The sequence below is a fragment of the Seriola aureovittata genome, chromosome 18 (assembly GCF_021018895.1).
Source record: "Seriola aureovittata isolate HTS-2021-v1 ecotype China chromosome 18, ASM2101889v1, whole genome shotgun sequence".
Classification (NCBI taxonomy): Eukaryota; Metazoa; Chordata; class Actinopteri; order Carangiformes; family Carangidae; genus Seriola; species Seriola aureovittata.
The window spans coordinates 8566644-8592759 of NC_079381.1; the positions used below are offsets into that span (position 1 = coordinate 8566644).

Genomic DNA, 26116 nt, shown 5'->3' on the forward strand with positions numbered 1-26116 from the left:
ATAGCTTTCATTCTATATTTTATTCTCAACAATTTCTTATCAATATGTTTTAAACATTTCAAACCAAACAAATGGATGGATGTTAGGTGCCTAATAAGAATGCATGAAGTAAAATGTCAGGATAATACTCCTCTTCTGCCTGTTTAACCAGTTCTTTTCTATAAAAAAAAACTATGCATTACACAATCACACTCTATTGAGCCTGAAAGCTGACAGTTAACATATTCAAGAATTGTTTTCCATGTAAAAAAACATTCCCAAGAAACAAAATCCTTCATTTGAATCACAAATAACTCACTGTGTTGTTGGAAGAAAAAGCTTTGTGGTTGAAAGCTTTGCAACATAGCCAAACCACAAGCAAAGTTTGTTTAAATTCGACAGAAGGGACAGCGGGGTAGAAAGGAAGAACGTTCTCTCATTATCGCCCAAAAACAGAGAGGAGGGGGTCCATAGCACATTTTGTTTGAGGCCCATTTCATAAGAGCCCAGTAGCAGCTTTGTGTACACAGAAATGTATTAAAAATATATACATATATTGTACACTGTGCAAGTAAGAATATGTTTAAGCCCTGTGTTGGCATAGGCACTTTCACATGTCTTTCTTTTCGAAAACAAAAGCAATACATCAACAACACATTTCCAAAACGTATACTGTGATTAAAATAAAGCTGAGTTCCCATTTGTGTATTTCCCCCTCTCTTCTACCGATCACACAGGTTGTTTCACTTTGACTTCTATTTTCATTTGTCTTCTTTATCTTTTCTTCCTCCCTTTTCCTGGTTCCCTCTGGTTTTATAGTGCTCTTCTGGTAGGCTTCTTAGCTTCTCAGCAGCCTAAAAATACAAACATTGAGCTTTTATACAACTGTAAAGACAAATGCAGAGACAAAGAGCGATTCACTGCAATCCTGGATTTACAATCATAATTAGTGTGCTGGAAGAAGGTCAACTTTTTTTAATGGGCCCGTTGTAAGGGATGCAGGCCTCTCTGACCGTGTGTGTTCTCTGATATCTCAGTTTGCTATTTCTATTTTGCTATTTGTCTTTTTATGTAAGCTACATATGTGTGTGTCAGTAAGCTTCACATCAGATTCCATCGATTAGGTCTGATAATTTTGACTGAAGATTAATGACGCCATTGCACCTGAAAAGTCATCTGTGGCAAGAACCGTGGAGAAACACCCCAGCTGTCACAAGTGAGAAAAGTGAATGAGGGAACTCTGAGGGCAAATGGAGAAAAATTAATCTTGAGAATGACTATGAGATCTATTAAGAGATGCTTCGTATTTGCAGGGCTACAGATGAGCCTTTTCTCTAACAACATCAACAAGAATATCAACATTCCTTGTGTCATGTTTTCCACTGTTGAGAAGCTAACTAGTCCCCCACATATTACTACCCTGACTTTGTGTCTCTCAATAAGCCTACTGAGCTTCTTTTTTGTGTGGTCCCCCAGGGTTCGATTCTTGAGCCACTGTTATTCAACCTGTACATGATCCCGTAACATTGGGTCAAATCACAGATGACAATGACGTTGCTTATCACAGCAGCACAGATTATATTCAACGTAGCTCTTTCACCAGGCGACGATGGTCGCTTAGACTCACTCTATCAGTGCTTAGGGCAAGTAAACGGCTAGGGGCGGTTAAATTTCATTGAATTGAATAAAGACAAGACAGAAATCAATTTATTTTAAAGTTATTACAGAGCTTGTTTCCAGAGCCATAAAGACAAACACCCAAGACAGAAATCTCGGTGTCTTAATTGACTCTGATCTGAGCTTCAGTAGCCACATCAAGGCAATAACTAAATGAGCATTTTATTATCTCAAACAATGAGCAAGATTAGACGTCTCATGTCTACACAAGCTCCAGAGAAACTAGTTCATGCCTTCACCTCCAGCAAGGTGGACTATTGTAATGATCTTCTGAAAAAGACCATTAGACAACCAGCTCATTCATAAGTTCAGAGTTCCAACAAGAACCAGGAAAGGTGAGCACATCATTCCTGTTAAATCCTTAAATCTTTACAATTGCTCCTAGTGACCTACAGAACAGATTTTAAAGTGCTGCTGTCGGTTCCAAAATCAGTCAACAATTTGGGGCCAAAATATATTTCTGATCCAGAATAGGGCTCTTAGAGCTTTAGGAAGCAGTCAGCTGGCAGGACCTCGAGTCAGAACCAAACAGGGTGGAGCTGCTTTTAGCTGCTATGATGCACATAGATGGAACCAACTTCTTGTTGATGTTGACTTTCAAATTTTAATGAAAGGCCTTTGGTTGATTGGTTTCTGTAATCCACTTTTATTTCCTTTGTTTGCCTTTGGGGCAACTTTTAACTTATTACTGTACTGTAACTGCACTACAACTATTATATATTATTATATTATTTTGTTTCATATTTTATATTCTGTTTTATTTGCTTTTATTCTGTTTTTTATTCTTATTTCTTAATGTTATTCCAATGCTTTTGTCTACATCAAGCACTTCTGTCTGAAATGTGCTTTATAAATAAACTTGCATGGCCTTTTCCTTCATAGTCTCTGTATGAAAACAATAATACTAACTTTGTATCTCAAACCTCACTACTATATAACAGTGGAATTGTACATATATATTATATTACTCACCTGTTCAGGGGTGAGGTCTCTCTGCTCCAGAGCAAGCATCTCATACCCGACCATAAACTTCTTAACTGAAGCTGAGCGCAGCAGAGGAGGGTAGTAATGAGCATGCAGCTGCCAGTGGGAGTTGTCTTCCTTTAAATAGGGACCAGTGGGGGCTCCTGGATAAAGAGGGGGAAACATTTGAGTGGAGACACAGGACTAGTTTTACTCTAAATGGAGAAAAGGTCAATCAGAGACTTTGATTAGCAGCTTAATCTAATGTAACCTAACTGTTAATGTGTGTGATACTCTGTCAGTTCCTAATTATCCATTTCAAGAATATTTTAAAAAAATGGATTTGCAATCCATAAAATGAAACACATTTTATTATTACATTAATTTCATTTTGTTCAAAGTAATTTAAATTGTTTGCACATACATCAGGACAGTTTTGGGTTCAGTGACCATTCAGCTGAACAACTGTTCTAAAATCAGTATGTAAGGTATCTAAAACTGTAGGCAACAATGGCAGCTATAGCAACAAAACCTTGTGCAAACTAACTAGTTATGTTTCACAGGTGAAACAGACCAAAACTTGAGTTAAACTGACTGAAAAAAAACTTGGGAAAAAGGAATACTTGTGCTAAGTGGTAAAGGTATAAGCACAATAAAACAGTCTGAGGTGTTCTGATATAGAAAATAAAAGACTTGGACTCACATATGTCTGGTCTTATATATTTGTCTACAAGGACACCTTATTATGCGTTATATAGGGTTCAACACTAATGTCTGCAGTGCAAAAATGATATCATTCATGCTGCAGAATAAATGGTTTCAGATCTGGTGACTGTGAGGCCCAGATGATTTACATCATTTTCATATTCATCAAACCATCCAGAAACCCACCCTTCTTCCCTGTATGGAAGCATCTGCCTTCATCATGTTTTTCTGCTTCTTTATTCAGGTTTTTTCCTTTGTCACCATTTGCATTTGTAACTTCACAAAATCCTGCATGAAAAATTGCATTACTGCAAAAGTCTCTAAATCCTCTCTCTCGAGAGAGTAATTCCAAAGATACATTTTCAGTGATTTCTGACTGTATTTTTCATTTAAATACCTCCTTTGCTGCCTGTTTGGCTATCTGATCTTAGTGGAAGGTAATGAGGTGATTAGGGAGGAAGAAACTGCTGTGACATATCTGTCTTAAAAAAAAAAAAACACAAAATAAGTAAAAAATGGATCCCTGGAGGTATTGTGAGCTTTTCCTTTAGAGTCGGCTTTCTGACAATGGGGGCTGATCAGACACAGATAGGGGCGACAGGAGGGAGACATAAAGGAAACTAATGGATGGCAAAAGAAAAAGGAAGAACAAAGCAAAGACTAACGAGTGTAGATAAGGAATGGATAGAGATGGATGCTCCTATTAGTAGACAATTACATAGTTTTAAATCGTCCTTGTGTTTGTTCTGCTGCAAGTGTGTGGCTGCATGAGTGTGTGCATAATTTTAGAATTAACATAAAAGTTACAGATATTCCTAGATAGGGGGCCACCTGTTGTTACTGGTGTAATAATCAGAGACAAATCATAATAAGGAATAAGCAGGTAGCTTTATCTAATCCATGATTTCCCAGGTGACTCCAACACCATCCAACCACTTCTCCCTCTCCACTCTGCCACTAATAAACCTAGCCCTAAATAAAAGCCGGCTGCCTCTAAATGAGCTAAAATAAAGCCGAAACACAGATGGGGAGATAAAGCAGCTCATTATGTGGTCAGTGTGTACAGTATGTGTGTAGTGTGTGTTTGTGCTCAACAGCAAAGTCTCGTTTCACTTAATCCCCCTTGATGATCTTAAAATAACACCAGTATTTTGGGAGTTGAAAGTTCTTCTTGCAATTGAAAAAAAACAGTTGGAAGTAGTGCAGCAGTGGAAAAACACTAAGAAAGTGGTCCACTGCTAGATGTTACAAAAAAAAAGGAAAAAAAAAACCTTAATTCCACATAGTCAGAGGATCTTGAAACAGTTTTGGCAGTCGATATTTAGGGTTATTTGTTGCAATAGTGGGAAGTAATTCCATTTTAATTTGAATTTTTAGCTTTGATTCATACTACAGATGGCATATTACACTAACTGATCCATCAGAAGAGTGGTGTAGTGGTGTAGTTTATTTCTGAAACCGCTCTCCTCCTCTCTGCTTCACTTGAGGTGGCTGAAAGAGACTCAACTGGGGGAGGTAACGTGTCTCAAGCTGACAGCTGTGTGACGGATTCTTGACGGAAAATAGCAGCTGCAGGTGTTTTGACACAGAGAATGATTGGGGGGCAAACCTCACTTTGCACTTCTTTCCAGTAGGTTGCAGTTGTAGCTCAGGCAAAGCTTGTTAGTTCACTTTGGACAAGGTAACATTACCGTACCTCAGTTAAGGTGATGTGATATGAGCAATGTCTTGACATTACCGCAGACTGTTAGTCTGAATTTGCATATGTGTGTGTGTGTGTGTGTGTTTTTACTACAATGTTTTCCTCCATAACCTATTTAGTTTGCCACTAAAAAATAAGATGAACCTGCTGAATACCTGCCTATAACCTTGAAAACATGGCTGTTACATGACCTATGAGTTTAATGTCTACCTATGAAATAAAATGGACTAGCAGATTAAAGCCAAAACTTAACACAAGATCTGCAGGAGGCTTCACTACAGGCAACTCTAGACTGAGATTTTGCTTCAAAGATTGGATATCTGATAAAATAAAAAGAAGAAAGTGAGTCGATGACTGTGTCCTCTCCTGCCCTCTGTCCTTTTCTCCGCACTACAGTTTGGGAGAGAGTGTATCATCTCTCTTTTTATAAACTATCTTTCATGTGGGCTGCCTTGCTCTGAGCATAAAAAAGCAGCAACAGACTGACAGCAGCAGGTCATACCCGGGTATAGTGTGTTCAAAAAAGATACAGATCTTCATTCTCTGAAATAGATGAGAGGATATAATCATGGCTTGAAAATTGTCTCTCTTCAACATCTTAAATTTTGATGAGTTACTTTCTGTCTGTGGAGCCGTGGACTCAATTAAACAAGATTTATTTCAACCTCATGGTGAGTTCGTATTAGTCGGACAATATGCGGATGGCTTTGGCCTGAGGCTACTTATGAAAAGTGAAAGAAATATGTATATTATTAAATATATATTAATTTGGAGAAAGTAAGAAAAGGGACAAAACAATAGAGGAAGAAAAAAAAATGTGTTCTAAAGAACATTACCAAAGATCAGTGTCCCTGTTTTTGAAAATCGTTAAAACCATTCTGTCAGAAAAACAGGCATGTACTTATGTTATCTTGAATTTTCCTCTAGCTCACGCAGCAGTGAGGTTTCCTTTGTCTAAAACAACTCGGCAGGATGCAGCTGCAGCCGGGATTGAACCTGCAACCTTCAGCCTCTGCAAGGATCAATCTGACCACTCAGCCATGATGACACCGCTCTCCTTTCTGTCACAAATCACTCATCGCATCACCACACTCTGCTGAACCTTCATCCCACTTTGAACCGGCCAAAAGGTGTTTCTGTGACATCGCTCAACAAAAAAAAAAAAGAAAAAATGAAGGTTTTTCCCTCACTGTCTCAGTGCAGGTAACTATCAGAAAATGTCAGTGCTGAGCTTTAGATTCACACGAGGGACAGCTGCCTGGATGTCAAACACCTTTCTGTCTAAAGCTTACAGCCTTGTGTGTGTCTGAGCAAATTGCCTCTTCACGTTCACATCCACATCTTGACTGATGTGATGCAAGTTATTTCAAAATAGATTTATTTTGGATGTTATTGTCTGAGATCTATGCAAATGTGTTTATCACTCTGCGTGTTCTGTCAAAATGAAAAAGTAATTTGGCGCCTGTTGCAAAGGTGACAAGCATCCAGGGTTTTTGCATGTGTGCTTGCTCATTCACTTGCTCTCTGTCTCATTACGGCTACATTTCCTCTGACCTGTGGTGTTTTGCTGTGATGCAAACGTAATGGAGCCAAAAATGATTTTATAATGGTGACAATATGCAAAAAATCTGCATGCATGTATTCAGAGTGTTTAAATACAGCCTTTTTCAGAGTTCAAGTTATGACATAAAATGTAATTTAATGTTACTATTTACAGGTTCCTGTTCAGTCAGTGAGGCTTTCTAAAAGTCCTTGACCACTCTCTCATTTAAATATCGAAAAGACGAACGCTGTGCAGCTTTCCTGTCTCCCCATCCTACTTTAACTGAATTACACCATGAGTGCTCTTTTCCTGTGAGAACTCTGGCTTTCTATAGGAGACACAACATTAAGTATTCTGATGTGTCTGAGTGTGGGCTGAAGGGGTAATGAGAGAGTGGCATTAAAGCTGAGAGTTTCTTGTTTGCCAGTTTATTCCAGCAGAGATGACGCTAATGCAGCCAGAGCTTTCTAACCTGTAGAGAACGAGTTCTTTACTGTGACATTGGACAATCAATATTCATATGCGATATTAATGCCATGTTGGTGCATGATGTGAGCTAATATAAAATTACATTGGACAGAAAAGATTGGAGCACGCTGACTGATGAGACAAAACGATGGTGGAAGATGAGAGGAGAACCCCTCTGTGTGTAAAATTATATTGATCTTATGTTGTTACCAGCATAATACAGAGTGAAAATTGACTTCAAGGACAAAAGGAATGAGAAAAGGATGGAAGGATGGCAACAGAGTTAAAGAGAGGATAAAGAAAGGGAATAGTGTGATGAGATGGAGGGAGGGAATGGGCAACGGAAAGCGAGGAACACAAGAGGTGCAAAGAGAAAAGCGGGAGGTGGCATCTTTTCTGTTGCTTGACATGAAGATGTGGAGGTGGAATGTATTTAGAGTATTAAAAACCTGCAGGGTGTCGAGCTGTCATAAAAACTTCAGGTGATGTGTGACAACATTTTAATGCATGTCTTCCCTCTTTATCGCTTGTCATTCCTGTTTAGGAGTATTTTACAATCCTGACTGTGAAAAGACTCGATTTCACATATTTCATCACAGACTCTTGCAAATTACGGTCACAGAAGAGCACACTGCCTCCAGACAACTGTCAGCGAAGCTCATTCACATATCAAATTGACTAAGAGCACTAGCTTACAGCCGGCCTGATATGTGAATAGCCCCCAGTTTGTAGCTGTGCTCTTGGGTTCCAATGCACCACCAATCCGCAGATTGTCATGTATTTAGACTGAAATTATCTTTAATCTTTTCCCCCATCTGTCCCTTACTCCGTCTGTCACTCTACAGACGAGACTTTAAACAGGTTACCACATTTAAACCAAAACTTTTTTTTTTTTTTCAACCCTCCTGCTCTCCCACTTTTTGTCTTACCATGCCAGCCCATGGAGTAGGGGAAAGAGACTTCAAACAGATTGTCATACTTGGTCAGCAGTCGCTTCATAATGTCTGCCAGATCTGACAAAGAGAGAGAGACAGAAAGAGATAAAGTGAAAAGAAAAAAAAAACAATACAAAAGTGGAGGAAGCAAGATGATATTCGTTATTGAGTATTGTTAATAATGAATGACTTGAGTAAGGGGAGCTGAAGAAAGTCCATGTAAGAGTGAAAACTGAAAAACAGAAACTGAAAACTGAGCGAAGACTATACGGCTGGAAAAGTAGGAAATTGAAAAGAAGATAAAACTTTCATTCATCTTGAGGGGGAATGAAATATAAAAGAAACACCTGAATATATGATGAAAAAGTCAGACAGACCAAAAAAAACAATGTGCATACTGTAGTTACATAAACACGCACACAAGTTTCTCTGTTACACACAAACCCTGGACAGATCTACCATAGTTATTTGAATTATCAATTAAATTAACATAGTAGTACATTATTTCAGTCATAAATAAAAAGAATAATAAAATTGAATAATGCAGATAAAATGTAATAAAAAAACCAAATAATTACTCAAAGTGTTGATGATTTGACAAATGCCCAAACCCAATTAAGCGTCATGGTCCATGAAACCATGCATGATGATTTGTGTATGGTAGAAAACCTACTGAAAATACCCACAGGAACGAGTGTCTCTGGGATACATAAGTACTGTTGTGCCAACTTTGCACGTAATCGGTTAAATACCTCCTTGATTGAGCAAACTCTTAATGGTAATTAAGTCATCATTTTAGGCATCAGGCACTAGCATCAACAAATCAACCTGCTGCTCTGCTGGCTGCAGGCAAACTACTGGCACAAGTTGTGAATCCACGGTATGAAATGACTTGAAGTGCTGGATCATAAGTTGGTTCAGACCACAAAAACAACATCCTTTCTGGAATCTGCCGACCACAGGAGCTGATTTTGATTTGTTTTTCGGAGCTGATGCCTTTCCCATGTTTAGAGTGAAATAGTACGGATGGGCTGTGTCTCAGAAGACACCAACCCACTGATGCTTCTTTTCTATGTGCCTTAGGCTCCACATCTTGACTTTACACAAGATCAGTCAGCTAAACAGTCTCAACTGTCAACATACAGTAGGTCTTCCAAGTGAATCCGTAGTTAATTTGCAGAGGCAGTGGTGTATGTTCTTGAAGGAGAATGGGTTATCTTACTATATCGTCTCAATTTTAAGAGAATTAATTTTCTGAGACTAACAACATCTGTCAGAGTGAGTTAAACCCCATACTGTAGGAAAAGAGGGAACTGAACAAAATAATCATTTTATTTAACTATCAAGGTGCGTTTTTATGGTTTTATAAATTCTATAAAATTGGGAGGGCTGACAGGGATACAAATATATGTTAAATTTCATTAGTCTTTAGATCTGACTGGATTCATTTTCAATTTCTATCATCAAACACTATAAGCACCACTCCATGAACTAAAATAAAGTGATTCCTCCTCCCCAAGGGGCCCTGAGCGGGAACCAAACCTGCAGCCTCCACGCTGAGCTACTGACTCACCTTAGACAACTCAAAATTGCCTTATTTTTCTCTTAGTCACTCACTTGGTCAGTATCTTTGCACAACCACACACACTCACCCTCCCTCTCATCTGTTGTCAGGTCGCCGAGTCTGAGGATATGTCGTCGTGGTAACAGCAGCGTCTGGTAGGGCCACGTTGCCCAATATGGAACCACCGCCAGCCAACGAGAACTCTCCACCACCACACGCTCCTAAGAGGAATGACAATGTTTTTGAGTGTCAGGGGAAGTAATACCACATGTTTATAGATTTTATTCTTTCCAACTAAGTCTAAAACACAATGCTGAAAAGAAACCAGAACTTTTGGGATCTGTTCCAGAAGGAAGCGAACATCATTCAAAATGCAGATGACATAAAAATCCAACTTTATACTTTGGTGCAGCAGTGTGATTCACTCAATTCATCTCAAACATTGTATGGTTTAAAAAAAATTTGCAAAATTGTTTTAATATGGCAATATACCACACCAGCTTGTTGAAATCAATGGGAGCCAGTGAACCTGAATCTTGGGCATCTATGCCAATCATCATTCAATTGGTTGAGCTCCTTGAACACATCTCCTCTGTGAATTTAAATTTTTCAAAAACAGTTGAAGCATTTTAACAGTCAATTTATCCACCAGTAGATTACAGAGGACAGCTGATCTCACAATATGCTACTGCTTGACTTGTCTCAACCTTTCTCATTTCATGATTTTGTTCCTCCTTTTCACATTTTGCTTTTTTACAATCCTTCTCTATTTAGCTTTGCTCTGTCTGACAGATATCCTATAGACAATACAATCCAGCATATGTCAGCTGTTCGTTGCACGTAATTACTGTGCGACAGTGTAAGCTGTTTTACAGATGAATGGTGATTGAACATGCTGATGAACAAACCGTACTTCACATTTACCCACCTAATGTTAGAAGTGACATGCATATACAAATAAAGAAAGACAGTACAAATTAACTTGAGCAGACTGCTTTTGGCTTATGGACCCAGAATCAAAAAGACAGAGCAAAGGTTGACTGATCAGGTTTTCACTGAGTTTAAAATGGTAATAATACAGGTCAGTCGAGATTGGCTGTTTGCAGCAAGAAGCCTAATTATCATAAACTGTTTAAATGCAGAAAGTGTCAGAAGCTGAGATTTAACAAGCTGATGAGCAGGCACAAACACGACCTAACCTTAGTATTACAATCCATTAGAAATAGATTAGCTCTATGTTAGAGTGTGTGTGTGTGTGTGTGTGTGTGTGTGTGTGTGTGTGTGTGTGTGTGCGCACATTTTAACATATAATATCATACAATAACTGTTATTATAGTTATTATATTGGATTCTTGGCAAAATCGGAGGCACTCAAGAGGGTGGTGATTAAAAAGTCTTTATTTCCTCATGGCTTCATTATAACAATAAAAACATCCCTGCGTTTCAGCCATTAGGCCTTCAAGTATAAAATGGCCACCTTTGGCCTCTTCCATTTATAAAGTAGCATTAGTCACATGATCAGAATGGACAGAGAAGTTGTAACATGATAGGTCCAAGAATTTGCCAAGAATCTAGAATGATTTAGATCCCCACACTGAAGAGCACCAGAGCCACACCCAAGCAGCACTCCTAGCACTTTTTTTTAACTGTTATTATATATTTCCTAACACAACTCCCATCAGTTATAATTAGAGCATATGATGCACTGTATTAATTGATTTTTTTTTTTTTTTGGCCATTTTGGAGAGAGGAACTCTAAAACAAGCATACAAAACACACAGTCCTGACCGTTAATCAAGTTACTTAAAGGGGCTATTCGTAGGTTTTCTCTCCCACCAAACATAATTTCTTGCCAAGAGCGGTTGGTGCTGATTGTAGCTTGACAAGAACTTCACCATTGTTGTCTTTATAAAACAAGAGGTTATAATACGCCCTCTGAGCAGCACTATATCAGACTGGAGGCTACAGTGAGCCGCTAGCTGGTTAGCGTGCTAACTTCAGTAGAAGAAAAGACATCATAGAGACAAGAGTTAACATTGGTGTTGCTTTCCATCTCTGGAGACAGCTCTTGGTGAGTAAAGGAATGAAGTTTAATGCAAAACATCAAAACATTTCTTCTAGGCTGGTAAGAACTGTTAATGCTAACATTGGCTATGGAGCAATAGCAAAATTTACAAATGGCCCCTTTAAATCATGTAATATCAGCATTTCAGCTCAATCAAACACAACCTGAACAGAGACATAACTGGCCACAATGACTGAAACCACCTGTGCTGGTGTGCAGGGCCAGAGGCATTTACCACTGTCATCTCACACCATTTAATCCCTGGGATCACAACTCTCTAAAATTTGTGAAATTTACATGTATAACCAACAGAAAGTATATACTGGGAATCCTTCTGCCAACACTCATGGTGCTGGGCTCAGAACTGGAGTTGTTCCAAAAATCCACTGGCACGTATTTCCACATATTTTTCAAGATGTTATTTGGCTTTACATACTATGTCTACAAAGCATTGTACTGTTGAATGATAAGTCACCGCTTTATCTGTCAAGATGTCAAAACAAATTCCTCTTTCTTAGACTGGATACCTGCACATCATTTAAATATAAAACAGATCATCCTTTGTACACAATCTTTTAGTTTTACAAATATCTATTGTGTCTGCGACTAGGAATTTTGTTTTAGAAGGCTCTACTTTTTTCTCTCATTCTTTCTTTCACTCTTTCCTCTGATTTTCTTATTTTTTATTTTATTACATTTTTGTCTTAACCTTGCATTTTTATGGTATGTCAGACAATTGTATTTAATATTCTTGCGCTGTGTCAATAGTATGAAAAATAGTAAAACAATCTGATCATCTGTAATCAGACAAAGCAGAAAGAGTAAGAGCATCCAGGGCTATAATCTCCCAGAGGTTTGAACAAACTTGTCCAGCAAGGCATTAGTGCATAATTAAGGAATCTACAGGGAATGCTGTGCTGTTTAATAACTGTGGAGGAAAACAGAGAGTAATCTAAAAGAATCCCAAAGTGTTCAGTTCTCTTAATGAACTGCACTTGCAGTATAGAATTCTACTTAGTGCCTGGTACAATAACACTTTGACTAATGCCTCCCTTTCAACAAATAGGATATTTTGAGGAAGGAAAATGAGATGAAAAGGCATAAATATTATGTGTATCTGCAAAGTATTTAGTGACACCACTGTGAACAACATTTTAGGTGGTTATGCATTATTGATTGGATCCATTATTTTTACTTAAAGACAAAGATTTTACGATTTTTATTCTGGTGAAGGTTTCAGCTTTGTGCTCCTCTGCCTTTAACAGTATTATAGAGGAGAATAAAGATAAATAAGAGAGAACACGGATGGAGAGGAAAGATTGAGGAGGAGTGGGGTGAACAGAGAGAGAGGAAGCAAGTGTTGGATGTCCATAAAACACACACCTCACACGAGGCAAATCCTGCAGTTTTTTCATTCAATTAGCTTTAGAAAGTTTTTGTTACAAAGTCAAGTGTGTCACCTGGGAGCCCGAACCCCAATTCCGAACTCCTCCAGACACTGCAGTGTGCCAATTTACGGTCCTAACCTTGGGTCAGACAGACAGGAGCAAAAATACAAGCACACGCGCACACGCACACGCACACACACACACACACACACACACACACACACACACACACACACACACACAAATGCACTAACGGAGGACAGGACCAAGTAGTTTAAGGTATTCTTCCAAACAGACACACACTTCTGCTCCCACTCTGATTTTATAAAGGTCAGTCCCCATGAGCAGCTGTCTAGGAGATTCTAAGTGTCTACTCTGCTCTTCTCAAAACCTTAATGCTATTCTCTCTCACACACACACGCATGCACGCACACACACACACACTCCCTGTAGAACAGGTATCAGCTCATTCCCTGAATGAATCAGTGGTTCTCTGATTTCCCTTTCCTTCTTACCTCCACATCTCTTTCTCTTTCTCTTTCTCTCTCTCTCTCTCTCTCTCTCTCTCTCTCTCTCTGTCTGACTTTGTGTCTCTGTTTCCGTCTTTACTTGTCTCTCTCCATCCCTTCGTCTCCTTCTTTTGCTCTCTCTCCTTCCCTTTTCATCTTACCCCTCTGCCTCTGTCTTACTTTGTGCTTCAACTCTTTTCGGTTAATTTTATACTTGCTAATCAAGCCCATTCTCTGTCTCCAACTATTCTTGAAGAGGAGTGAAATACTTTTTCTTTAGACACTCAAAGAATCAGCTTGAACTCAGGAGGAGAAAAAGTAGAAAAACCCTCCTATTGAGATAGTCCCCAAGTGGATTTCAGCTTCGTGTGTAGAAAGTTCTAGGTCTTATTTGGTCCAAACGTCTGAAATGGGATATTCCTTGGTCTTACAATACATTTTTTTAAATCACGGTTATATTTTCTAACAACATGAATGCTTAACTCTGCATATCAAATGTAAAATGACATTGAGATGATGTTTGATGCATTGATAACCCTAACCAATGTCTGATGAGTGGATCAATACCAACTCTGTGTTTTAAAGAAACAGTCCAGCATTTTGGGGAAAACTTATCTTCGCTTTCTTGCTGAGGGTTAGGTAAAAATATCAATAAAACTCTCATGTCTGTGCGGTAAATATGAAGCTCCAGCCTGCCACAAGTTAGCTTAGCTTAACATAGAGAGTGGAAACACTCAACTGCTAATCTGACTCTGTCAAAAGGTTAGAAAATCTGCATACCAGCACAGTGTTTTAGTAATCGAGTCCAGGACTAAGACTCAAGTCCAACCTGATTTTAAGGACTCAACTTGAGCATTGACTGCTTTCGGACTCAGAAGTTTGAGATGTGGACTCAGACTTTTATTCCTAGTTTTAGTGGCTCGACTACAACACTGTACCAGCACCTCTATAGCTTAATTATTAACAGATTGCATCTTGTATTAAACAGACTGGAGTCTCCAATCCTGGCCAAGATAACCACAAACAGATATAACATGTTTGTAAGTGGATTTTGTTACCTTTGGACAATGCCAGGCTAGCCGTTTACCCCCCCATTTCCAGTATTTATGCTGAGCTAAGCTTAACAGCTGCTGGCTCTTGCTACATATTTACCATACAGACATGAGAACGGAACACAATGCCTCCGGCCCTGGTGAAAAAAACTGAAAAAATTTTTGTTATTGCTGTATAACCGCAATAACAAAAATCTGTTCATTACTACTTAAACTCAAGGACAATTTAGAGGTTTAGAGGTCACCTAAAAAGTAAGGTTACAAAGTGCTTCCTGTTAATCTCATTAGGACAAGATAAACTGGCAGCACATTTTATTGGCTTCTCACTGGATAAACACACATGAAGCCAGTTTCAACAAGGGGTTTTAGCTGTGAATATAACCTGAGATTAAGTATATTAAATAATTAAGTAGCATAAGTAAGACATCTTCTTACAGCTTCAGGCACAGAGAAAAAAAATTTATGGCTCTGTCAAGTTTAATTCTCCTGCAGAAAGTTCATGGTTTCCACTAAATGTCTGCTTACTAATAAGACATTTGCCAGCATGGTAAATGTGCTCAGACCCTGTCTTTTTTTTTTTTTTACTGTTATTGAACCTCCACACACATGACTGGAGAACCACTCAAAAAAACACCCACACCCACACCAACACCCAAACACACACACACACACACACACAGGGTTGGTTTTCCTTCACGCAGGTTGAAGATGTACGCTGCAGCATTATGCTAATTAGCATCTCTGCTGTCCAATCACACGGTTCACTGACTGAAAGACAGGCAGAGGATGCTGATGGGAAAAAGAGAGAATGATGAAGTAAGAGAAAGAGTGGGAAACATGGCAGGAAAGGGTGGAAGTAGATGGATGTGGGGAGAGGCAATGAGGGCAATCACAGTGAGAAAAATATGATGCCACTGTTTTTGAAAACATTCCTCTGATGTTTATTATAAACCACGAACATATAATTATCTAAAATGAATTTGATGTTCCCTTTATCACTGATTATATTACTGATATTACCCATGTTCATCAAGTCCAAATTTCAATGAGGTAATTCAAACTAAGTAGTTCATTTATTCATACATACCTTTTAAATTACGTATTACCCATTATTCATTTACTGTATCTGGGCCCAGGTTTGTTGCGTATCTTAAGGTTTATTCACTGTATTACCCTAATTGCTGCAAATTGTCTGTTTTCTCCCACAACAAGGGGGAAAACTGCCTTCTCTAAGCGATTGTTGAAAGGTATTTAGGTGAACCCAAACTCAAGTTGGACTTAATGAGACTGGAAGAGAAGTAAATTACGACTTTCTGAGGGTAAAATCTATCATTAAAATTCCTTTTGAAGAATCATTTGCCGGTGTGTTTATATGTGTATCTGCTGTACCTTTTTCTCAGCCTCTTGCTTGGCGTACTGCAGCAGCAGCGGCTCTCCATGTTTCTGATAGTACGCTCTCTGACAGCGGTCTGACAGAGCCGGCTCATTAGGCAGGAAGTTGCTGGCCCACACCTATAATGTCACAGGGAACAGGAGGAAGATGGAGGAAGTTGATGATGAGACATGACAAAAACCTCTAGAAACTATCTATAAAGTTAGAGTTATGTACAGTAATACTGCACTTTATTTAGAAAATTAAAGGAACCTGTCAACTTTTTCCCACCGCCCTGATTCCAAATGGTCACATTATACCTGTGATTTGATGGGGTTATATAACAACAGCACTCAAATAAATATTTCACAGATGCTGAGATTTCTTGGTTACAAAACTCACTTTTATTTTTCTCTTTCAGGCTTTTTAGATTGATAAATGGGTTTTCTACTGCAGCCACCACTTTCATTTATTTCAGTACACTGTGAAAATCAACCTGCAGACACTAAAATGTAATTGAGATGGGTAATTCATCACAGTGAACAACATCAGCTTGGTTTCATGTACAAGCATAAATGGCCTTGAAAATATGTGTAGGGTCCTACAGTAGATGAACACAAATCATCTGTCAAACTTGGAACAGTTGTGCTGATTTCACGAGACATTTTCTGTATTTTGTGTTTTGCCAAGTGCTCAGCTCACTGGTCTGAAGTGAAGGCGAGTCTCTGCTGAAAAAAGGTGAGGTTATGTGCTTCTGTATATAAATCACAACTACCAACATTTGATTAGGTTTTTGGGGCTGTGTGCTTATGTTGTCATGCAAGTGTCAATCAAATCTAACCATTAGGAAGCAGCTTCGTTTTTTGAGTATTATTTACTTATGAATATTAAATGTTATTCAGACTTCAGTTTTCAGGGCTTTAAGCATATAGTAGCTCTTGGATTAAAATAAAACTCACTGTAGATGCATACTCTGAATTTATTTATCAATGCATGTCTATTGTGCATTTACGTCTGCATGAGTATCCTATTTTTGATCATACTTGGAATATGGGGTTTAAATGGATCATGAAAAACCTGGTTATTCAAATCCCTGTTTACATGATCATAACAGTATCCAGGTTTCTGATCATGCGATTGCAGCCGCGTCTTGATTTCTAACCATATCAAGTTCTCGAGGTAGTGTATCCAGTTTTTTAAAATTGGGATATGTACACATGTGCAAAACATAAGCAGGAAACTCCAAAAACCCGATCATAACATGGATACTAGTGAACACACTCTGTCTGTCCACTGTCCTCACTCTATCCAGCAGTTCTCTGATTCATTTACTCAGTAAATCCCTTAATGTACTGTACGTCTGCCACTTTCTCCCCTCAGTCACATCTCTACCAGATACAAAGTAAAACACTTTAAAAAAGGGTGTTGATCCCATTTACTATTACAAAAACAAATACTCTCAATAATTCTGTTGTGCACAACATTAAAGTCACACCAAATTATAGCTGTAGCAATCAGTGTGAAACTGATTATTAAACCAACACAACAACTGATTCAGCTACAGTTAACAAACTGTAAATGTCGGAGCGATATTTAACGTGCCCATAGAGACAGAAACACACACGCACTGACAAAATCAGCTTCCTGATTGTGGTTAATAACATCTCAAAAAAAAAAAAAAAAAAAAAAAGATTTACAAGTTCAGTAACAAACACATTGTTCAATCTTTGCTCTCATCAGCCACCAACTGGCATTCTGTACCACACACTATTCACACAACATGAGACAATGGTATTAACTGTGACTGAGGAAGTAAACATCCCTGAAACAATAAACGTTTGATGCCAAAAAACAGACAGATACTGTAGGTCATTTAATTTGTGGAAACCATTCATCTGTGTCACTCACCTCGACAAACAGCACTGCAGCCCATTTTAAATCATGTTTTGGAGTAAACACTTTTAGGCTGCAAAATTAGCTTCATAATGCACTTCTACGGCATTTCAGAACGCTTTTTATGGTCTACAGTGAAAATCACGACAGGCATCAAAATAATTTATTTTGCACTTTATGGCATTTTAATGGACGTAAAAACAGGCAAAGACTGCCAAATGACTGGGGTGTTTACATATTGGTTTGTCAAAAGTGGCGCCCAGAGTATGAAATTATGCAATGTATATTCATGCTCTGAGCATCAGACCTTCACCAAAATATTGATTAGTGATGGCTGCACTGAGGAGTATAAATGTGTGTATGTGGCCTACAGATGGGTTCCTTGTCATAATTTGTGCAAGTTGTCCAGGTTAGGAATTGCTGGAAACTGCTTTGTTTTGATTTCTAGAGAGATTCTAGGCCTTTTACAGTATAGTTTTACTGAAAGGAACATATTTGTGCCACCAAGAGTAGTTTTTCCAATTATTACATTCCATCGCATCATGAACAGAGTAATAATCAGAGGCATTCTCTGCTGCTTTGAGCAGCACTGCTTCAGGCTGCATGGCAAATTGTTTTCTGATTAAACACTCCTCTTCTCACCCAGAATGCAGTGCAGGAATCCCACTGTCATAGGCTGCTATAAAAGGAAAAGGGAAAAATAAGCCGCATTAACTCCATGGGGAATGTAACAAGGGTCCTCTTGATGATTAGCACCTTCATCATTTTTTTATTTTGAGGCAGTTTATAAGTGTCCTGCTGGCCTTGCCTCAGGGGCACGTGTCATATAATGCAGCTGTATCCTCCTCTGTTTAGATTCATGAATAATACGTAGTATGTAGTAAAGCAACTGCAATCAGATAATTGTTGAAAAAAAGCTGGGAATTAGTAATGTTTCCTGGCAGTTTTGCCCTAAGCCTTGGTAAGATTCTGTACACAATTGCTGCAATGACAGTAAACAATCAGATTAGCGTAATGTTAATATTAATGGCTTTTGAATATTGGCTAAAGGCTGTGCCATGTTTATAATCATGATCCTGGAAAGACAAAGATACAAACACTGTGTGAACTGTGTGAATATGCGTCAATATTCTACATCTGCAAGCCTCCACGCATTTTTAATAGTATCTGCACGCCTGCCAACATCTGTAGCTCTGGGTCTATTTGAACACCTGTTTTTTTGTATACACAGATCTATCTCCTTTCCAGCAGCAGACTGCTGATTCACAGAGAAAAGTAGAAAGAAGTAAAGATAATACACTCTATTCCTATCAGAGAGAACTTCTGAAAATGACAAGTATTACTCTTAACAGCTATTATGACACCATCTCCGCTTTTAAATTCAGCATCCAAGTGCTCTTCAACAGTGAAATACGTAGTTAGGGTGTAAGTATGAACTCGATAACCGTCTGCTCCTGAGAGGCAAATGTTTTCAAACACATTCTCTGCACTTCACAGAATTAATACTGTATATACTTTGGGCTGCTTATATTAAAAAAAAGGATATTTCTATTCCAGAGGCATAAGTTTCCCTCCTTCACTTACATGAAAATACATACAGCTCCATTCCTCTGAGACCAAAGTTATCAGAAGCAACACTGCCTCCAGAACATGATTAACATTTTCTGTTCGTTATTCTTCAAAGTTTTAGATCTATGCTTCATACGTTTTGGCCTGGAGGGTTTGCCTGGCTGTACTCACAGACAGGCACATATTAACACTACTCCTCTCTTGGACTTTGATGTTGTAAGAAAGGGAAATCTGGACTGCAGGAAATAAGAAACAAAACCGCTAAAACTTTTAAAAAGCTCCATCAAAGGCCGGATCCAGGTTTGATTTTGAGTTCTTTTATACTGGACCACACGAAAACAACACAGATATTCTTTGATCTGGTAACACTTATACAAGTTCACAAGACTTTGACAGCACCTGAAAATATATATTTTTGGGCTTTTAAACCATCAAAAACATGAAATTGAACGTGTTGAAGCAACTTTCTGAAGAAACAAATAAATAACAGCCCTTGGCAAGGAAAAAGATCTGTGATGGCAGATTTTGATAGTGTTATTCTGAGGTCACATACTGCCCTCTGCTGTTCATTTCTATATCACAGTCTCAGAAAACTTGGAAACAAAAGCCTACTTGGATTTTTTTTGCTCTATCTGTCTGTCTGTAGAGAGTCAGTTATTTATTTTACCCCAAAAGCCTGAGGTTTCCCTGGATTTGAAATGTCATAGATTAACCAGAAAAGAGGGACATCAGCGACTAAATGCAGTCAGCTGCTGTACTGTGTAACAGCAGCTGTTAAGTTACAATAACTCCTTCAATGAGCTCCTCATCAAAATGACATTAAACTTTTGTAACTTTTCCATTTCAAATATCCATTATGTTTTTGTAATGTGCTACACAACTGTCATTAGGAACATCTTTTCTGTTTGATATTAAAAGCAGCAGTGTGGACGGCAGTGAATAATTAGTGAGCTTTGATAGGCATTATCTTAGCTATTTGCCCCTGCTTTCAGTCTTTATGTTGCGCTAAGCTAACCAGCTGCTGGTTACAGCTTCATATTTACGGGACAAATATGAGAAATATGGTATAGATCTTCTTATGTAACCGTCAGCGAAAGAGCGCAAAAGCTTATTTCCAAAAATCTCAAACTATTCCTTTAAACATTTTCAAAAAGCACTCAATAAAAACCATCAGCTCTTGTTTGAGTACTGTCCTCAGCATGAATGAGACTATATTCTCAAAAGGTCTGAAAGTGGTTTTCATCTGTTTAACATATTTTTCCATCTCAATCACAATGAAATTTGTTTACATTTTGCTCAGTCAGTAATATTCTGATCATAAATACAGTTAAATTTGGTATAATAGCCTCATTCAGAGTGGCATCTGTGGCCAAAAAGTCATCTTTATTTGCTTGGATAACATATTATTCTGACAATATTGGAAATTCAATATATCACTTTGTCTGCCTCAACTAACCATCCTTCTATTTTTGTCGTTCTCCCTCCTGATTGTGCTGTTTCTCAGCATCACACTGTGAAGTAATAGTCTAACAAGAAACGTCTCTGTCTTTCCGAGTTGTCAGTCTTGCTTGAATCACCTTACCGAATGGACAAACACGAAAAGACAAGAAAATGCCTGAGCAGTGATATAGGTGTGACTGTCTATAAAAAGCAATAAAGGAGGAAATAACATAAACACACATTCACTGATGATTTTAACGAAGAGTCAATTAACAGCTTCTATGTTGAGACACGCCTGGCTCAAAAACTTTTTAACACATGTCAACGTCATTGTCACACTGAATCTGAAAAGCCAGATGTGCAAATTGGACCAAAGTCAGATTGTATTGTGCAAAAGTACAAACATATTTTAACAGGTGGAGCTGAAATCACTCAAAATCCAGACAAGGTTGGAATAATGTAGCAAAAAAAAGGGGTGATGTGTTTGCGCATATGTAGAAGTCAAAAGAACAGCTTGCATGTGTACGTGAATTTCCTACCTGACAGTGAGGATGTGGATTTGAACAACCCATCATGGCTCCTTTATTCTCAAATATCTGAAAACAGAAAATAAGAGGGCAACTTAGTCCTGACTTTAGTTCCTTTCATCCTTTGCAAGTATGACATTTTACTGATCCCCTGGTTTAGAATATGAGTTAGAGAAAACCTTTTTATCCTAGGTTGACCTGTAAATATGATCTAAAAATGTCAATCCTTTACAAAGCACACACTGGTTGAATTACTGTGTAGACTGTGCTGGAATATATAGGCTAGTGATCTGTGATTGACTATTTGATCAATTTGCATAATACAATCCTTCGGTTAAATTGTCTCTTTAATAAAACACAAAAGAAAATGGATGAAACCCTTTGGACATTCAGCCTTGGATATTTTTAAACTCAGCAACTATAGTGCAACAATTTGTTAATTATTCCTCAAACTGTAATTTTATGGCTGTAGGTTGTGTCTTCTCACAGTAATGGCACATGAGGATATCCAACACACTGAGCTAGCTTCAGTGTGCATACACCTATTAATGTACATGGAGATGTACATCAGCCATTAACCTCTAAATCGACCAGCAAAATGCAGTATCTTCATTTGCTGTCATATTCTCTGCATGCGATATAAGAAACGTTTCAATGCTAGCTGTATAAACTTTGACATCTTATCTTATCCATATCCTTCTCTCTCTGCTGCTACAGTTTGAATTTGCGAGTCTGCCCAGAGGCATCATTAAAGTTTCAACTAATCCAATAAGAGAGGTATTAAAATGAAAAATTGGAAAGCGCAGAAAACTGGATGATCAGTGACGCTGGAGCACAGGGTGAAAAGTTTACGTCATACAATTTTACAAGTATCCAGCCCTGGGAAAAATTAAATCATAATGTGCATAATGTGATTAGGAATGTGTGTGTGAATGTGATTAGGAATGTGTGTGTGTAGCACATACCTGAACCCAGGGATAGGTAGTGCCAAGCTCTGCAACAAGCTCCGTCCACTTGTCAATCACCTTAACAACCTCTTCTATTTTCATGAGAGGGAGGGTGACGTCAGACCAGGGATGGAAGCACATGACCTTACTGTAAAACACATAAGACAGAGAGAAAAGCAGCAGAAAGCATGTACACATTAGGCAGGTAACAGGTGCTGCAGTACTCTGAAACTTGAGGAAGTTGTATTTATTTTATTATTGATGTTAAAGTGTTGTTAAAAATGTTTTTGTTGTCGCTCCTGTGATTGTTCTGCTAGTCATGAGTAATAAATGTTTTGTCTTTCTTGGGTTTTCCTTGATGTACACTGATTCCATTCAGTTCAAATATATTATTCAGTTGTGTGTCTTTAAAGAAAAAAATATCTACACAACAGGCTGAGAATTTGCAATGGTTTTAAGCTACTCAGCTCTCTGCTGTGCGTGTCACGCTACTGTGTATTGTGCATCACAATTGTAGTATTGTAGATCAGAAGGCTGGTTCGAAACATTTCACGTTCATGACTTACTTACAGCATACTCCCAGGAATAAAGATATGCAAAATCTGACCACAGGTAAAGCTCTTATTCCCTGCTTACCAATATACAGCTTCTGAGGTAAATATCACTGCACTGAAATCTATGTCATCGTAAACATCTTTCTGCAGTTTTTATTAGTGTGAAACACCCCCATCTGCTGGTGGCACATTGGAAACACACATCTTAATGTATGTATTACTGTGTGTTTGTCATTTTGTTTTGCATCAAGACATCCATTAAACAAGTGGCACGCAGTGTGTTGATTAACAAAGTGAGCTTCACCAAAGAGGTGATTATGATGATGCCAACCGCAACAAGTAATGAAAGTTGCCTCATCATGTGAGTGCCCTGATTGCACTCATCAGTTCAGATTTAATTAGTCATAAATATGAATTTATGAAAAAATTATTAAAAGTATCATTCATTAAGATACATCCCTTAATAAATTCTAACCTAATATACTAATTTATATTATGTCATATTACATGTCATATTATATATTCACTGTACATTTCTTAACTATATGTGTCATTAAAACGATTGTATTATTGGTATTGTATTTATTGGTAAAGGATCAGGCACAACATCAAACATATCTGTTGTTTGATGTTTGAAGTTGTAATTACCCTTCATTGTCAGTCCCTCATCATGTTTCAATAAATGACGCACAAACTTTTTATACAACGAGAACGAGAGAATTCACATGAACTGTTCAAGTACTGTACAGTATGTCTGTCTTTGACATCGTGCTTTGCTCTTACCAGACACCCCTGGCAGCTTTAGACTGGAACAATGGGTGCTGAGTCGGACCTGAGGAAGAAACAGGAAATGTGAGTTGTTTCAAAAAGTAATAATGTGTGACTGTGTACTTTCAACACTTTATTTGCTTTGTAATTTTGACTGAGCAGTTTATTGGGCTTGAAGTTATCTCAAAATAAAATATTTTGTGCCAAAATATAAACAAAATACTCCTCAAATTATTCAATTTAAGCAGAAAAATGCTCTACACATGCATGCTAAATAACAAAAACAGAATAATCACATATATAAACGCAGCAAGCAAAGAAGTCAATGTGTAGTGAAGTGGAAGTATGGACTATGCAAACAAAAATTGGGTTTGATTCTTATATAAATATAGCAAGTAGTCGTTTATTTTCCATTACGAGAAGTAATGACTTGTTATTAGTACTTTTACAGTATCAGAAATTGCACTCACCTGGATCCGGAGCATCTGGCTGAAGAGCAGGGAAATCATTTCCAAAAACAAAAGTACTGTCATAGTCTGGATTTACCTGGAGGGATGGAGACAGACAGATAAACAGACAAAAAGGGGATTGAAATTCAACATTTATTGCGTTGTCCAAATTGAATACCATTAATAAGGCAACATATGTTGTTTGGTAGCTAACCATTACTAAACTAACTGTCATTCCCAGTGTAACAGTTCACATCTGCTCATTTATTACATCGACTTACCTCTCCATTTGCACGTGTGTTGCCAGGACAGAGTGGATTGCGGGGGTCATATCTGGGAATGTGCTCCTCAGGAGGTTTTTCTACCTGACCTGCCCAGGGTCTCTTCATGCGGTGGGCCGACACCAGGACCCAGCTGTCCCGCAGAGGGTTATAACGCAGGTGCTGATGTTCTGAGGTATATGATACATGCAATAAGACAAGGCAATTCAATTAAACATACATGCTTACAGAGAGTGCTGGTTCTTTTGATATCCAAAAACCGACCTAATCATGCTATTTGTAGTGCTTGTACAGCTAGATGGAATTACTTATGTGTCTTGTTGAATGATGCCAAGCATGGCTTCAATTAATTATTATTTCAATTATCTATTAACATATCATTTTAAAAATCATATTTTACAAAATAATAAATCACTTAGTCTATCCAATGTCAAAAAGAATAATATACTCCTTGTTACACATAAGCAACACATCCAAACGTATTCAGGAACAAATGGGTTAAGTGCCTGTAGATTCTTCAGGATTCATTGTAGTAAGCAACAGGAACTCAAGTCACGAGGCTGCACAGCTGGCTGTGTACTAATGTAAAGCAATCAACAGTGCAACCTGTCAGTGCAGCCTGACAAATTAGCTTTATCATTACATTGTGTCAGTGGGCACACTGAGTTGACATCACAAAACATACTGATTTCAGGAAGCCTACCCAAAAATATACAATCTCTTTTACATGGAAACTCAACGAGACCAAATTCGGTTGAAAAATATGCAAATTTTACCGTTGCTCTAGTATCAAACAAATCTACCTCATTGTAAAATATAGCTGAAGACATTTTATGAATTGCTTTGACCTACCAGTAAATTTGGCTGGTAAAAATTCCACGAAGCCTCACTTTGGTTTGCAATATTGTTCATTTTTAATCATTTGGTTACAAGTGTGATACGTTTTAATGTAGGGTAATGGAATAGTAATTCTAGAGGCTGCCAATATCGATGGAAATGCTCGGTAGAGTAATGAATCCGAGCAGAGTTCAACAGTGTATCCTACTTATTTGCAAATTGTCTGTTCGTGTGTATTTTGAAGTTCAGCAAGGTAAAGTAAAACTGCCAGACTTTAAATGGAGTTTGGAATTACTAGCTTTGCACAAACGTTAACAGTATCTGCTGCAGCTACGCCTCCTCAACTTTGGTGATAAAACTCCATACCTTTAGGATCAAAACTGACTTCTTTTCCGCTCATTTCGGCCGTGTTGTTACCTCTGTGTTAGCTCTTTCTGAACTTTAGGTAGCTATTACTAGAGCCATGCAACGAGAGAGTCGCATCGGCGCAGGTCCAAAATGCTTTATCGTCACGTGATTCATAGATCCCGGAAGTTCATAGCGGGGAATTTGAAAATGTAAATACAGAGACACAGAACTGCAATTTTTGGTAATAAATAGTCAGTTAATTAATTGGTTTACGATATTTATACAGCAGTGACTTTCAGATAGGACAGAGGGAGATCAATGGGTGACTATCAATGATTGTCATGAATTAATTTCATTAACTTTCATTACATTTCTAATAAACTCAGAAACATGAATAACATGATAATTAGTTTGTGCCCTTTCCTCTTTGTTGTCGTTACCTATAATCTACACCACAAAGGGGTAAAAATGGTTAGCTCAGGTCAGCGGGAGCAACCTTACCATCACTAAAGATGCTAACAACAACAAAATATGTGAGAAATTCACTTACCATTTGGAAGCTTAATGTATGGCTCATTAAA

At 38.0% G+C, this 26116-nt stretch overlaps 1 protein-coding gene across 1 annotated transcript; it reads right to left on the bottom strand.

Moving 5' to 3' along the window:
- galt (galactose-1-phosphate uridylyltransferase) lies at positions 1-25690 on the bottom strand. The gene is made up of 11 exons (XM_056404481.1): positions 25554-25690; positions 24351-24520; positions 24091-24166; positions 23636-23684; positions 22317-22446; positions 21364-21420; positions 15940-16062; positions 9625-9757; positions 7967-8050; positions 2629-2783; positions 1-833 (listed from the first exon to the last, which is right to left on the bottom strand). The coding sequence occupies exons 1-11, from the start codon at positions 25585-25587 to the stop codon at positions 741-743; spliced, it is 1104 nt and encodes a 367-aa protein (XP_056260456.1). The 5' UTR covers positions 25588-25690; the 3' UTR covers positions 1-740.
- Between the last annotated feature and the right edge of the window lie 426 nt (positions 25691-26116).